At 42.2% G+C, this 16,671-nt stretch overlaps 1 protein-coding gene across 1 annotated transcript; it reads left to right on the top strand.

Moving 5' to 3' along the window:
* The first annotated feature begins 2,749 nt into the window (after window positions 1-2,749).
* LOC140811123 (uncharacterized) lies at window positions 2,750-6,622 on the top strand. Its single transcript, XM_073168996.1, has 4 exons — window positions 2,750-2,966; window positions 3,053-3,912; window positions 4,035-4,568; window positions 4,661-6,622. The coding sequence occupies exons 1-4, from the start codon at window positions 2,750-2,752 to the stop codon at window positions 6,620-6,622; spliced, it is 3,573 nt and encodes a 1,190-aa protein (XP_073025097.1).
* Window positions 6,623-16,671: the final 10,049 nt, after the last annotated feature.

Raw genomic sequence — 16,671 nt, 5'->3', positions numbered from 1 at the left:
CAAAAGAAATAATTTTTTATTACAACCTCCTCACATATTTTCTTTCTCACTCTCTCAGCAATCATTTAAAAATATATTTTTTATGTCCGGTCAAGTATAATTTGCATTTCTTGGTGCTTTCCCTAAAACAATATTATTAATGTTAAGATCTATTTTTCTCATAAGCATTATTATCTCATTAAAATTACCTTAATTGTTTGAAGATGAAGATTCATAATGTCATCTCCATACACATCCTTGCAAACAAAGCCAGTGAATGATTTCAAATGTGGCCTTAAGCCCCTCAATCACGTCTTTTTCACTTCTTTCGATGTTTTTGCATTTATTACTTTATCGATGTGACCAATTACATTCACAAAAATATCCACAAATTTTACAACATTTTTTATACAGTGAAGTGAGACCTCTCCCATGCATCAATATAGCACATCTCTTCCCATCATTAACTTTTTTCGAATCTCTAAAACCATCAACTTTAAATGCAGGATAATGGGCCTATTTTTCTTGGAAAATAAAATATGAGAAGTAAAAGACCGCATCTTTATTAAGAGAGTACTCAAACTAAAGAAAGTTCTCAAACATTTTTTACATCCTTGATATTGTTATCCTAATTTGATTCATGGATACTTTATAACAGGTTGATATATCCCACCTTTATGATATAATCTCGTATGATTGTATCTCTTTCATTGACAGAGCATTATCATATTGGAGTACGCATGGCCGGATCTAGTCGACCATAATCACTAAAATCACTATCAACTCTTTGATACTTGGTAGGATGTTGTTCATCAAGGTTTGAGATCTCAGCAGATAATGATCCTCACTAGTCAACTTATTAATCAATATGAGGAGTTACATTTGCCCCAATATCAAGTCTTGGAACATAAGTGTACATTATAATACAAAATCTTTTGTTGTGGAACAAGAGAACAACAAGGTGCAGTGTTTTTTCATTGTTTTTTAATGACCTTGTAGCCCATTGATGATGCCCCGATACGTCCCGGGACATTGATAGGTCCCGGGATCTCTCGGGTTAGGGATGTCAATGGGTCTGGGTAAAACCCAGACCCGCAATGGACCCACCCCATCTGGATGGGTTTGGGCATATTAAATGGGTCATGGGGAGGGTCTCGGGTCTAATTTTTCAGACTCATCTGGGTATGGGGCGGGTCATGGGTCCTATAATACCCGCCCCATACCCATCCCGTATATGTAGATATAAATATTATAGGGTTTTAGTTTTATTAATTTTCATTTTTTATCAACCCATTTCAAGGTCAACCATAGACATATTTGATTCTTTATGTTAATTGAATTTTTAATTGGGTTGGACTTTAGTTTATTATCCAAATAGGTAGATCAATTATAAATAAAACCCTACACCACCATAACTATTAACTATATGCTAATATCTCTTTTTTATATAATTTTTTATGTCATAAAAATAATTTGTTTTTTTATTATTAAGTGTGGTTGAAGATATGAATTAGTTTTCTATTGTATTCTATTTAGAAATTTTTTTGTTTCATAATTCAGTCATGTGAGAAAAATATTATTGTTTTCCTTTTAAAAAAATTCGGGTCTCACGGGTCTCACGGGTCTACCCGGACCCGTTTCGTATTCGGGGTGGGGTGGGTCCGAAGAATATTTAACCGGGGTGGGGTGGGTAATGGGTCTAAGTTTTTTTCATGGGGTGGGACTTGGGTTTAGCCATACCCGCCCCATTGACATCCATATCTCGGGTCATGGGGCATGCCCGTGAATGGTGCCCGGGTCAGGGCAGAATATTTTCATGTTGAATGTGACAACAAACACTCATATCCTGGGTCGTGGGTTCTCCTAGGACATGACGCTCGAGTTCTGGCGCGGTTATCCGAGAAGTTCTCTCCTCTGCCACCTCGATGCGGGGGAAGCATTTAATTGCGTTGACTTGATAGATCACACATACCGCCGACCTATCCCTGATTAATATTAATGGTTGACAGGACAGATGAGGCATGATTAGCGTATGATTTGACATGTCAGAATAATAGGGTACAATCAGCCACCCTACTATATTTAATGCCCACACACAAAAAACGAGGTCATCATTGCTTCCTCTACTATAAATACCAGGTTTCTTATTCGCATTTATCATCGACTCAGATATTAATTGACATTTATTACTCTCATTTATTACACACCAATCATCACAGCCATCACTTGGCTACATTGGTTTTATTGCTTGAGTACTCTGCTGACTTAAGCATCGGAGTGGTCACGCCGGACACCCTTCCGACGCCCATTCACGTGGTTATTTTTCTTGTTCGCAGGTCCCTCAAAGTATTCAAGAAGTCATAATCCAGGTCCAGCGTCTAACTCATATTTCCTTCGATATTTTTGATAGTTTACCCGGTAGAGTTCCCGACCCGACTCGACCATTTCGCCCGGGTTACATCATTGGCGCCGTCTATGGGAAAACTTTGAGTTCTAAGGCGTTGATATGGCTCCTACTAGAAGAGCTAACCAAGACACCTCTCGAGTCCAAGAGGAAAAAAATACTCGTCTTTCTGGTGCGGGTGGTCATCCTCCTAATGGTCCTCAGCCCACCATCCATCTAACTCCTGAAGAGTTACAGAAGATTATAACTGATGCGGTTAAGATGGCCACGGCAAAGAAGGCCACCTCTCACTATGACAGTCATCCCGAGCAACAGTATGAATAGCCACTAGAAGAAGAAAGAAGGGAAGAGGAAAGGGAATCGAGCATGGGTTCTAAGTCTCCCACTGTTGCGGAAGAATTGGAAGAGTTGAGGAAAAAGGTGAAAGTGTTAGAAGAGCAGGTTGGTTCTAAGGAAAATGTTCATGTGGTTAAAGGTTGCCCATTTTCTGACATCATTGTTCGGGAACCACTCCCCATGCATTTCAAGTCGGCAAAAATCAAGGATTACGATGGGAGTTCTGATCCTGAGGAGCACCTCGCTCGTTTCGAAAATATGTCCATGCTACATTGTTATGGGGACCAAATTAAGTGTAAGGTGTTCCTCACCACCCTGGTCGATTCTGCACAGAGGTGTTTGAAGGGTTGGCACCACAGAGCATCCATTGCTTTGAGGACTTCCAAAAGGTATTCTTGCATCAATTTAGTAGCAGTAAGAAGTACAAGAAGACTGTTTTCAGTTTATTCGAGGTGAAACAGAGGCAAGACGAAACCCTGAGAGCATATCTCAAAAGGTTCAACCGGGTCGCCCTGGATGTACCGACCTGTGCACCCGAGACAAAGACCACAACATTTATGAAAGGGCTATGGGAAGGGGATTTCTTCCGATCCTTGACTAAAAAATTGCCCGGGAATTTCGAGGATCTCTTATCTCGAGCGGAGATATACATTAATATGGAAGAAGCGCAAAACCAGAAGAGAGAGGCCTTGAAAAGAGCAAGAGGAGATCGGGCTGTCAAAACCGGAGATAGAGCCCCCAAGAAGAACGGCTCGGGGCACTTCTCCCATGTACCTTTGAGAGTTGCCCGGGACAGGGAGATTCAAGAATGCAGGTCAGATGAAGCCCCTCTTCCCAATTCTGTGGCAAGGACCCCCAGGCCAGAGCAGAAAGGGTATTATACCCTCCATAAAGATTGTGCCCACAATACCAATGAATGCCGGGTCCTGGGGAGGAATTCCAATAGGCGTCCTATGTCAGCGCCTCACCCTCCGCGAGATAAGTCTAGGCAGCCACCCTGGTTGTCTAGACGTCCAATATCGAATGTTCCCCCAAAGACGGTGAGCACCCCAAGTGGAAGTCGAGGGGGAGAAGCGAGTACCCGAGAGGAAAGAATCAAACCAGCAGAAAGGAAAGATCCCTCCCCAAGTCGAGGGATAATCAAGATGATTTCAGGAGGATCTACCGATGGTGACTCCAACCGGGCCAGGAAGGCGAGGAGTAGGGGGAATATTTAGAGGTTGATAGAAGGAGGAGAGACAAGCCGGTTATAAGATTTGGACCAGAGGATCTCCAAGGAGTGAGCCTATCTCACAATGACGCTCTTGTCATTCAGGCCCGAGTGGCTAATTACGACGTATTGAGGGTTTTTGTAGACAATGGGAGCTCTGTCACTGTTATTTTCAAAGAGGCCCTAGTTCAAATGGATTTACATGAATACCAGTTGGAAGAAGTTGAAACTGCCCTATTCGGGTTTGCCGGCCACGCCATATATCCAGAGGGAGAAATTGCTCTACCCTTGACCCTGGGCATGGGAGACTTGAGGAAGACTGTGATGACTGCTTTTACAGTAGTGGATGCCCCGTCTTCGTACAATGTCATACTGGGAAGGCCGGCCATGAATGAAATGAAAGCCGTGGCCTCAACTTATCATCAAAAAATCAAATTCCCAGTGCGAGGACAGGTTGGAGAAGTTAAAGGAGATCAGCCCTCTTCTCGAAGATGTTATGGGGAAATAGTCCGGATAGACCAAAAGAAGGCAAGAAGGGAAGGGAAGGAGAAAGAGCGCCAGGAGGAGACCCATGGAAGAGAAATGCACTTTGTGGCTGAAGAAGAACAGGAAGTGGTGGAAATTGAGCCAGGAAAGAACGTCCGGGTGGCCCGAGACATCTGACGACCACCCGGGTAAATCTCTTGCAATGTTTGAAAACTAAAATGAATGTCTTTGCCTGGTCCCAACAGGAATTTTCTGGAATCTCGCCCCAAGTAGCCGAGCATAAATTAAACATCCTCCCGGGATCCCGGCCCGTTAAGCAGAAAAAGCGACATTTTGGCCCTAAAAAAGATAAAGTCATCGAAGAGCAAGTGGGAGAATTGCTAAAGGCCGGGCATGTTAGGGAAGTCCAATTCCCTACTTTGTTATCAAACGTAGTTCTCGTCCCAAAATCTACTGGGAAATGGAGAATGTGCGTTGATTTCAGGGACTTGAATAAAGCTTGCCCAAAAGATTGTTATCCACTCCCCCGGATCGATCAGCTGGTAGATTCCACTTCTGGATGTGAACTGTTAAGCTTTCTGGATGCATATCAAGGATATCATCAGATCCCTTTAGCTTTGGAAGATCAAGATAAAGCTAGTTTCATTACCTCCGGGGGTACCTTTTGCTATGTCGTGATGCCTTTTGGATTAAAGAATGCAGGGGCTACGTATCAACGATTGATGAATCTTGTTTTTCAAAAACAGATAGGTCGGAATATCGAGGTACATGTGGATGACATTCTAATCAAAACCCGGGAAGTCGCTCATTTCAGTGATGATTTAGCTGAAACTTTCGCCACTCTGAAACAGTACATAATAAAACTTAACCCGGCCAAATGTGTGTTTGGGGTTAAAAGCGGAAAGTTCTTGGGGTTCATGGTCATGGACCGAGGAATTGAGGTTAACCCGGAGAAAATCCAAGCCATCATGGACATGCCCTCTCCTCAGTTTGTCCGGGACGTGCAAAAATTGACAGGAAGAATTGCGGCCCTATCACGCTTCATTTCCCGATCTGCCCACCGCAGTTACCCTTTCTTTCAAATCCTGAGAAAGGCGCAGAAATTCGGTTGGTATGAAAATTGCGAGCAGGCCTTTCAAGATTTGAAAAAACATCTGGCTGAACTGCCTGTTCTGGCAAAGCCTGAGCCCGGAGAAAAATTGTGGGTCTATCTCTCGGCTACTGAAGTTGCTGTTAGCTCCGTACTCATCAAAGAGGAAGGGACCGATCAGAAGCCTATATATTATGTTAGTCACGCCCTTCGAGGAGCAGAGTTGAGATACAGTGAATTGGAAAAGATAGCATTAGCTCTGGTAATGACCGCTCGAAAGCTAAGGCCGTATTTTCTCTCGCATCCCATTGTGGTCCTCACCAATTCTCCCCTCGGGAGAATCATGACTCACGCAGACGTCTCTGGGAGAATTGTCAAATGGACCGTAGAACTCGGGGAGTATGATATTGAATACAAACCCCGAGCTACAATAAAAGCGCAGACATTATCGGATTTCTTAACAGAGATGATTCAGCCCGACGAGGAAGAGGTATGGAGGGTGTTTGTTGATGGCTCCTCAAACTTATCAGGGTGTGGAGTGGGGGTTGTCTTGATCTCCCCGCTAGAAGAAAAAATCAAACTGGCTCTGAGGATTGGTTCTAGGGTCACAAATAACGAAGCAGAATACGAAGCTGTTTTTGCAGGGTTGCGTGCTGCCCGAGAAGTTGGGGCTTCCCGAGTCATTATCTATTCCGACTCTCAGCTGGCTACCCAACAGATTAAAGGAGCCTACGAGGTCAAGAACAAAAAAATGCTCAAGTATTTAAAGCTTATCACTGCTCAAGCTTCGTCCTTTACAGACTGGAGTATCGAACAAATTCCCCGAGAAGAAAATACAGAGGCCGACATGCTAGCCAAACTGGCTGCTTCCCTGACGGAAATAAGTACCCGGGAGGTTCTCTGTTTTACCCTGCTAGTATCATCCATTGAAGAAGAAACACCCCCGATCCAGAAAAACTCTTGGATGACTCCTATCGTGGAATACATAAAGGATGACAAGCTTCCAGGAGACCGAGCCCAGGCTATAAAGATTAGGACACAGGTGCCCAAGTTCGCCCTTTTGGATAATGTTTTATACAGACGATCCTTTCAGGGCCCATTACTCAAATGCCTGTAAGAAGAAGAAACAGAATACGTTCTTCGGGAGATACATGAGGGATGCTGTGGGGAACACCTTGGGAGAATGGCTCTATCTCGGAAGGTTATTTTGGTTGGATTTTGGTGGCCTCAAATGAGCCAGGATGCTGCTCGGCTCGTCCAGAAATGTCAGGGTTGTCAACATCATTCTAATTTTCACCATCACCCGACTGCCAATATGCAACCAATCTCTGCATCATGCCCTTTCGACCAATGGGGTTTGGACATTGTGGGTCCCTTTCCACCAGCTCGTGCCCAGAAAAAGTTCCTCTTGGTGGCTGTGGATTATTTTTCCAAATGGGTAGAGGCCGAGCCATTAGCAAGGATCACTGAGGATGAAGTCATGAAATTCTTATGGAAGAACATTGTTTGTCGATATGGCATCCCAAGGAAATTAATTTCGGACAATGGGAGAAAATTCCAAGGAAAGAAGATCACCTCCTGGTGTCGAGAAATGAAGATTATGCAATATTTAACCTCGGTAGCCTACCCTCAAGCCAATGACCAGACTGAGGTAACTAACAGGATCATTGTGCAAGCCTTGAAAGCTTGGCTCCAGGGGAAAGGAAGAAATTGGGTAGAAGAATTACCCAGTGTCTTATGGGCTTATCGAACTACACCTCGATCGTCCACTCAGGAAACCCCGTATGGTCTTGTCTACGGGTCAGAAGCAGTCTTATCGGTGGAAATCGGACAATCTTCCGCTCGGGTGGAATCCTACTCAAAAAACAATAACTTACCTCGGGCCCTTGAACTCGACCTTGTGGAAGAAAAAAGAGATAGAGCAGCCATCCGGATGGAAGCTTATCGCAGCAGGGTAATGAAATCTTATAATAAGCGTGTTCGAAAACAGGACTTTCAGATAGGAGATTTGGTTATGAAAAAAGTCAAACCAGTAGGTGATGTAGGGAAGTTAGAAGCAAAATGGGAAGGACCATTCAAAGTAATTAAGAGAGTCAGCTCGGGTACAGCTTACTATCTTGAAGATTCTCAAGGGCATACTCTCAAAAGGACATGGAATGCTTTTCATTTAAAGAAGTATTATGTTTAGAGACATTTGTATCTATTATTTCTACATCAAATGAAGAGATTATTTAAAAGAGTATCTATAAGGCGCAGGGACCCGTACCCTGGCCCGGTGGATCCGTACCCCGGTTATACTTTCAAGCCCAGGGACCCGTACCCTGGCCCGGTGGATCCGTACCCCAATTATACTTTCAAGCCCAGGGACCCGTACCCTGGCCCGGTGGACCCGTACCCCGGTTATACTTTCAAGCCCAGAGACCCGTACCCTGGCCCGTACTCCGGTTATACTTTCAAGCACAGGGACCCGTACCCTGGCCCGGTGGACCCGCACCCCGGACATTTCAAAGCCTAACGACATACTTTACCCCGAGGAATCGTACCTCATTTGAAAATTAAGATCGAGGAATCTTTCCATGACATGCGATGAAATAAATTCAAAAATTTATGACTACAAAGCATTTATGTTTCATTAAAGAGAAGAAATATTTACAAAGTACCCGAAAGATCGAGAATAGAAGAAAAATAAACTACTTAGTCTACAGGGGGTCATGTTTCTCTGTGTTTTCTTCATCATCATCAGGAAGGGATGCAGCGGCCTTCTCCAAATCCAGAAAATCCTCCATGTCGGCCGGAACCAGACCCACCTCCTCAAATTGCTCCAGGCACTTGTTGAAGCCCTGCTCAAAGTATGGAAAGGCCTTCTCGGCCAGCATTTTCTTAAACTCAGGGGACTTCAGAAAATACGACATTTGTTCTGCCTGAGTATTCTTTATAAGGGTCACGGCCGCCTGAAAGTCCTCAGCCCTAACCCGGGAATATTCTGCTTCTTCTCTGGCTGCCTGCGCCTCTGCCCGGGCCTCAGTAGCAACAGCCTCGAAATCCTCAGCACGAACCCGGGAGGATTCCGCCTCTTCCTTAGCCGTTTGTATCTCTGCCCGGGCGACAATTAATTCAACCCGAATCAGGTCCATTTGCTGCTGCCAGACGGCCCTCTCCCGGGCAAGGACATTTTCATGGATTTCCTTAATCCGGCCAACTTCCTCCTTGAGTTTGTCATGCGTCTCCCTAGCGACCTTGGTTTGGGCATGAGCTCCCATTGCCACCTTAGCCACCCGTTCATACCCATGTATTAACATCTGTAAGCCCTGGAGATGAAAGAAGTCAGGAAGGATTGTACAAAAGGGAAAAGCCAATATAGTAGACTTACAGAGAAGGTCCGGGATGCTCCTTCACTCAGAAGCATGTTGGGCTGAACTCCCTGGAGGTGCGCTACCTCATCAGGACGAAGGAGACCCTGAACCATCCTCACTAGATCTGAACTGATAGTATCCCCAAAAATATTGGGGAGAACCAAAGGCCTCCCGATAGAAGCACCCGCAGAAGAACCAGCGAAAGAAGGAGATTGAGCAACTTCCTCGGGCTCATCTTCTACCACTATTGTCTCCACACCTGGCTCCGTCATGGCTTTCCTCTTGCGATGATTCAGAGGGGTCGAATCTTCCTCCATGCCCGAAGAGACAGGTCCCTCCCGGGGAGGAATAGCTTCCTCTCGGGCCTTAGCCTCTGCTTCCCGAGCCTCAGCTGCTTCCCTGGCTCTGCGTTCTTCCGCTTCCTGAGCATCAGCTATCTCCCTGGCTCGGCGTTGTTCCACTTCACAGGCCTTGGCTGCCTCCCTGGCTTGGCGCTCCTCCTGTTTTTGGGCCTCCCTAGCCCTTTTCTCCGCCCTAATTTTCTTTTGCTCCGCTTTCCTCTTGGCGGCAGCCTCTTGAAAGCTCGCTCTGATCATATCTTCTTCGGCTACACCAGAGACACAATGAATCAGAAAGATGAATCTGCGAAAAAAATAAGAAAACCGAGAAAAGCAATTTACCCGCCTGTTACCCGGGTTGATCAAACTCATCAATGATCTGATCTACAGGGTCTTCATGCCAGGACCCGATCCCATAATAAACCAGATTATTCGACCCGATCAGCACCGAGGATAAGAAGGATTGCTTTCCCAAAGCGTCCCAGGCATGGGTGAAAGGGGGGAGAAGCTTGAAATCTCGTGGAAGTTCGGGTTGGTTGGGCATAGAAGACAGAAAGCCCAAGGCGCAAGTCGGAAGAGTCGGAAATCGAAGAAAGAAGAATTTTGTTTTCCATCCCTTCAAGGAGGAGGGGATGTCAGTTAGAAACCGGTAATGCATCCGGGCCATAAAAGAGAAAACCCCATCATTGAATCGGCAAGAATAGAAATAATGGAAGATGGAGGAGTTAATAGGAATAAGTTTCACACGGAACAAGACGAAGGTAGCTGCCATAATACGGAAAGCATTAGGATGAAGATGATTAAGAGGGAGATTAAAAAATCGAGCAACTCTTTCAAAGAAGTGATGTACCGGGAAGCGGAGATCACTCTTAAGCTGCTCAAGAAAGAAGGCATGGTATCCGAGGGGAGGGGTATCGGGGTGATCGTTCGGTCCGGGAATTCTGATTTTATAAGAGGAGGGAATAGATCCCAGAGATCGGATTTCTCCTAAGCTACTCGGGCGAAGGGTGGAGGTCACAGTGGAAAACCAAAAGGGCCCTGTCATTTTCTCTTTCCCCTTACTCGGGGAACCCAGACGTCGGGAGGAAGACGCTTTAGCAGCCTTCTTGGGTAAGGGTCGAGAAGAAACAGTAGGAACACCCCTCGGAATTTGAACAGATTGTTCGGAAGGGGTGGGGGAATTGTCCTCCGATCGACCTCTAACATTCTTACCGGAGGTAGAAGAGGTAGAGTTGGACATGATGGAAAAGAAGGGGTAAATAAGATATGGGAAAAGAAAAACTTACTGAAAAGGAGCGAAAGTAGTGGTTGGTAGCCGGAGAGATCTACGTAACAGAAGGCCTGAAAGAAGAATTTGGCAGGGCTTCGCTACAAAATGAATTTGCAAGTGATTTTTTGGGAAAATCGATGAACTGCTATATATAGGGGTAAAAGAAATATGTACCGTCGATCCGAAATAGATTGGACGGGCCAGATTAGCCTCGGAAATTGAGCGGCATGATTAGGCGGGAAATTTGAAAAGACAGGTGCTGGAATCGAGACGCCATGATTATTTACTTGCCTGGAATACATACAAACTCTGACAATACGTCATCAGGAAGTTTGTCATTATGAATATACATTGATTACCCGGGGAACGCGAATAAGAAAATAATTTCCAACCCGGGAGAAATGAAGACCCGGCATTCTATCCATAAGCCTGGGAGAGATAAAGCCCCTAGCATTTTATTTGGTGGCCCGGGAATATGAGGCCCCGACCTCCTATGTTAAGTTTAAACCAATCTTTTCAACTTGTCGATTATTAATTATTATTAGGTCTGTTCATGTTAATCCACTTGCAGAAAATCAAAAGAACACAAGAGGCAATAATTAAGAATTTTATTAAGGAAATGGTCGGCGTCGTATTACAGATATTTCAGAGGCCACACAACCTTTCCATTCGTCCATCCAGTCGGTCATTTCCTGGATATGAAGGTTAGTGAAGGACTCGGTGTTCGAGATCTTGTTTAAATGATGTCATTCCTTCCATAACATGGCATGCAGTAGATTCTGATCAGTCAACAAATCTGCAATTCGAGCTACCCCTAGCTCTCGTCTGTATTTTCTCATTACTAACCTTTGAGCACGGGTAAGGACCGCACCGTTTAGGAGTAAGAGGCCGATGAATTGAAGTTTGTGCCAAGTACACATGACCTTGGCCAGGATTTACTCGTCAACAGTCCTCTTGAAATTCTCCACGTAAGGGCGCAACTCGGTCGGTATCTGACTCTGTGCACCAATGGAGGAAACGGTACTGCTGCAAGTACTAGAATCGCTTGAGCTCGACATTATTCTGCTAATGCCGATGCATTTCACTGACAGGCTTATTTATAGAGGGGGGCATTTAATGCGAAGAAATTCGAAGGGTCTCAGGTTAATCGAAGCATACTATCATTTATTTGAAGAAGAAGAGTTTATCGAGACAATTAATATACATACACGTAGATGATTGGTAAATGCCTCGAAAGTCACAACAGGCATGCAAGAAGGCGCATGCGGTTACCGAAGCGTCTCGGAATATGAGAAGTTTTTTTCAGGTAGGATTTAATGATGATTCACGCATAATTATGACAACACCATGGTTCGGAAGATTAGAAGCCCTGACATCTCATCACCATCTCGATAAGTATGAAGACCCGGCATGGTGTTCTAAGCCCGGTATATTAGAGCCAGTCTTTTAATCGATCATTTCGATTATTAATCAGGTATCTTATTCAAATTAATAGTGTGCACCCAATGGTGGAAATTAAATCAAGGCCTCAAAAGTAAAGAGCAGAGGTGAACAAAAGAGGAATTTTATTTACTTAAGTGCATTTCTGCGGATTATATCGAAGTATTCTTCCTCTACAAAAAATGTCCACATGGTCCTCCATTTTCTTAACTCACTGGTGGACGTCTTGAGGAAGCTATCGGAGCCCGTGATGTCCGACAGGATTTTCCTCTCCTTGAACAGCATCAGTTGGTATACATAGTCGCCTTCGAAGATGTTCACCTTCTCGGTAACATTCAGGCGTTCCCGGTACTTCTCCATCTTTACCACCAGTCTCGAAGCATTAGCTTCCCCGGTTTCGTAAATAAATTGTAATTTCTGGAGCTTTTCCCAGTAGTGGATAATTTTTTGGAACGCTTCATCTTCCATCTCAGCTTTTCTCTTCTCGGATAATTCATGCGAAACTTCCTTCATGTCAAGAGTCTTTGGGTTACTTGAACTCGCCATTTGATTTTCCAAATAAAAAGCTGGTTGATGTAATTCTAGAGAGGATGTTGCTATATATAGGAGTAAGGGGCTAGTCACAACCGTTGATTTCTTGATACATGGACGGTTAAGATGGATATTGGAAGTTGTACCAAACAGTTGAAAAGACGTGCATAAATATCAAAATATTACGATGATCATCCTCAAGAGCATAAAACGCTTTGGATAAGGTTGCAATATAAGACGTGTCTCGACAACGTACGAGTATCAGTCAGTACACTACAGCCAGCCCAGAAAATAAGTGTGTTAAAGTGATTTTCCTGACCAGGCACATGGGACCAATCGGGACAGCGAGTAGACTCTAGCCCGACTATTTAAGGAGGGAGTGATGATGCCCCGATATGTCCCGGAACATTGATAGGTCCCGGGATCTCTCGGATCATGGGGCATGCCCGTGAATGGTGCCCGGGACAGGGCAGAATATTTTCATGTTGAATGTGACAACAAACACTCATATCCTGGGTCGTGGGTTCGCCTAGAACATGACGCCCGAGTTCTGGCGCGGTTATCCGAGAAGTTCTCTCTTCTGCCACCTCGATGCGGGGGAAGCATTTAATTGCGTTGACTTGATAGATTACACATACCGCCTACCTATCCCTGATTAATATTAATGGTTGACAGGACAGATGAGACATGATTAGCGTATGATTTGACATGTCAGAATAATAGGGTACAATCAGCCACCCTACTATATTTAATGCCCACACACAAAAAACGAGTTCATCATTGCTTCCTCTACTATAAATACCAGGTTTCTTATTCGCATTTATCATCGACTCAGATATTAATTGACATTTAATACTCTCATTTATTACACACCAATCATCACAGCCATCACTTGACTACATTGGTTTTATTGCTTGAGTACTCTGCTGACTTAAGCATCGGAGTGGTTACGCCGGACACCCTTCCGGCGCCCATTCACGTGATTATTTTTCTTGTTCGCAGGTCCCTCAAAGTATTCAAGAAGTCATAATCTAGGTCCAGCGTCTAACTCATATTTCCTTCGATATTTTTGATAGTTTACCCGGTAGAGTTCTCGACCCGACTCGACCATTTCGCCCGAGTTACATCACCCATGTTTCATGTCCATACAATTTAGTTTTGACGGGTGATGTGATGTTACTAATTCTAAAGCATATTTTGAAATCTTTTCTTCCACTAATATTACAAGAAATAAAAACGAAATATACCTCCACAAAAATCAAACAACACCATTTCAATTTTTCATTCGTGGATAAAGAAAATAACTACACTAACCACACAAGAAAATAAAAATTGAAAATCATCCACAAAACAAGTCTGATGTTTCCATGTACAATTACCAATCCATCATCGTACAAAAGGGAAAACAAACTTTTCATCACAACAAAATTCAAAATTCAAATAAAATTGTGAAACGAACCACAACTTAAATTGCTAAAAAAGGTTTTATTAACCTAATCACATTTACTAGCGTAAGATTTCGGCGTCATCAGTAAAGTTCGCCACTTTGACAATGCTTTTCAGTGTGAAGTAGCAGCTAAAGGAAAGACATGGAATACAGTTTACTTTTTTGAAAGGTATGTGATACTCACGAGAAATTTAAGGTTCGATTCCAACAAGTGTAACTAGTCCAGACGCAGACCCTGAGCCTGAAATCACGAATAAGATCGTTAGAAGGAGGCCAGGAGGGTTTCTCGGCGTAGCTCCTCCGACGCTCAAGTCAGAGACTGATGATATAAGAGGGAGGAGCTAAGGGTGCTACTGAAAAATAATATATTGAATGAATGAGTTGGACACTCAAACCTGATATTTATAAGAGAATATTTGGCCTGTCATGGGACTTCTACCTTGACTAAAGATGGGCCGGGGCCCATCGATCTGATGTGAGCTCAATTTGGATGGGCTCATCCATGGGAATAAGTACGAAAGAAATTGGAGAAAAAATTTAATACTAAGTTATTTGTTTCTTTAAATCTTTAGGCATAATATTTCTTCATCTTTGACAATGGATTGATATATGTTGATCTTCATCTCCCACCGTTAGGTAACAATAAAAAGCTTGTGTTTAATTTAAAAATATCCCACAAAACTCCTGTGTATCCTGCTGGTGGTAAAAACAAAAAATATTACAATTTACATATGAAAAAGAAAAAATTATTAATGTATGTATAAAGATGAAAACAAGACCACATAAAATTGCAGCTCCAAGAATCTGAGTGTTGAATTGATTTAGCTATTTAGAGCTTTGGTGAGTGTTGTATATCGAGCAGATTCACACATTTTTTTTCCAGATTTTATTCTCTCGTTTTTAGTTAGTATTTATTTACTTTTTAAAAAAAATATATATTTGAAAGAAATTAAAATCGTTAAAAATGTCGAGGGGTGGCATGTTCAGTGTATTATTGACGTCAATTTTTCAATGAACCAATATAACTTGATAAAATTAAATATTTATAGTACCAACTATATATGCAAAATCTTCTGCATCTGTGTCATAATTGTTGTTATGATTATTATATGCAGTGGATCTGGTAATATACACATCTTCGTATTTAAAAAATTAAATGAAATAAATTAGTTTGTAAACAAAATTATAAAACAATCACAAAATTAATCGACACATATTAGTCATGCAAATTGGACATTTCCCCTTGTCATGTGACACACATCAACCCCACATCCACGACATAGTCTGACCTTTGAGGTTGGCTTCTCCATTGATGATTTCAATATGTTACCACATCCCTTAGGACAGTTGCGCTTGTCATGGTTTTCTTCATTTGAATTTCATTCTTGAATGTTATAATAATGTTCATCTTTTAATTTTGTTTTAAATATATTCTCATTTTTCGTTCAAGAAGTTTGTTCTCTCATTAGTCAAAGATGCATAATCATTTAGTACTGAAGCTTTATAGAATATCTTGACTAGGGGTGTAAACGAACTAAATCGAGCTGAATATTAGTAAAAACTTAATGCTTGAATTCAGTTCGAATTAATTATATTCAAATACGAGCTCTATTCGAAGCTTTTTTTTTTTTTTTTTGCTCGAGTTCGGCTCGAAAAAAAGTTTGAGTTCAATTTCGAATCCAAATATTCGATCCTATTTATGAGCTATTCGACTATTGTTCAGATAGTAAGGTTCGACAATGATGGTTTGAAAGCTCGAAACGTCCGAAAGCTCGAAATATATATATATATATATATATATATATATATATATATAATTATATTATATTAATAAAATATTAAGGCTCGCAAGCGGCTCTCAAACTATCGAACAAAATAATTTTGGCTTGAGTTCGGCTCGAAAAAAGTTCCAACATGTTCTAGTTCGGTTCTTGTTCGATAAATTCGAATACGAATCAAATTTTTGTCGAGTTTGCTCGAAAAGTTCGTGAACGAGCTCGATTATGAATCATCAATGATATTTTGCTCACCTATAGCATATATGGTTCCAACATTTGCATCTTGTGTCCATAGTATGAGTATATACTTATCGAAAGATTGAAACACTTAGTTGATACGAGAAAAAGATAACATATGCCCATATAGAAGCCCTTGTGCTCAAATTTCATACAATTACACGATATATAGTCTCCTCGTTTGTCATGCATGAGCACACTTGGTGTGGAGACCCGGACGCTAATCATATTCTTAATCATCGTTGGGATTTAATTATCAGTTCTGATAAACAGGGTCTAAAAAAATTTTCTTTTTAAAATGTAAATGCGGAAGGTAATGGAATCTAAATAATATAAATCTCAGTATAAAATACATCTCATTATAAAAGTACAATACTGTACAATCTAAGTCTAAGATTCGGTTACTAAGTTCAAGTAATAAACCAAATCTAAAGTAAGTCCGGAATCACCACGCTAACTCTTCTTCTCTCCTCATCCTCTTGACCCCGATCCAGCCCCACCTGTTGTCATGCACACATACAAAACAAGACAACAGCCGGATAACTCCGGTGAGAATAAATCTCAGTATACAACATGGTAAGCATGTATAGAGACAATCTAAATCATAAAACATGCTATCATGATCATATTCAAAAGTAATAAATTTCATAATCTATGAAATCAAATCAAAATAAGCATGCAACTCAATTCAGATAAACATGCAATTTAAATCAAATCATATAAACATGCTGTCATAACTGAAAGCAATAAACATGTGTTTCATAATCTATGA

This window comes from Primulina eburnea, chromosome 14, assembly GCF_022965805.1.
Source record: "Primulina eburnea isolate SZY01 chromosome 14, ASM2296580v1, whole genome shotgun sequence".
NCBI classification, from domain to species: Eukaryota; Viridiplantae; Streptophyta; class Magnoliopsida; order Lamiales; family Gesneriaceae; genus Primulina; species Primulina eburnea.
This window is presented reverse-complemented; position numbering and strand designations above follow the sequence as displayed.

Excerpts from the sequence above, each read along its gene's own strand:
- LOC140811123 (XM_073168996.1), top strand. The coding sequence starts at position 2,750 with ATGGGTTCTAAGTCTCCCACTGTTGCGGAAGAATTGGAAGAGTTGAGG. Across the intron at positions 2,967-3,052 it reads TCCTGAGGAGCACCTCGCTC|AGGTGTTTGAAGGGTTGGCA; the intron begins GTTTCGAAAATA and ends GATTCTGCACAG. Across the intron at positions 3,913-4,034 it reads ACTCCAACCGGGCCAGGAAG|GCCCGAGTGGCTAATTACGA; the intron begins GCGAGGAGTAGG and ends CTTGTCATTCAG.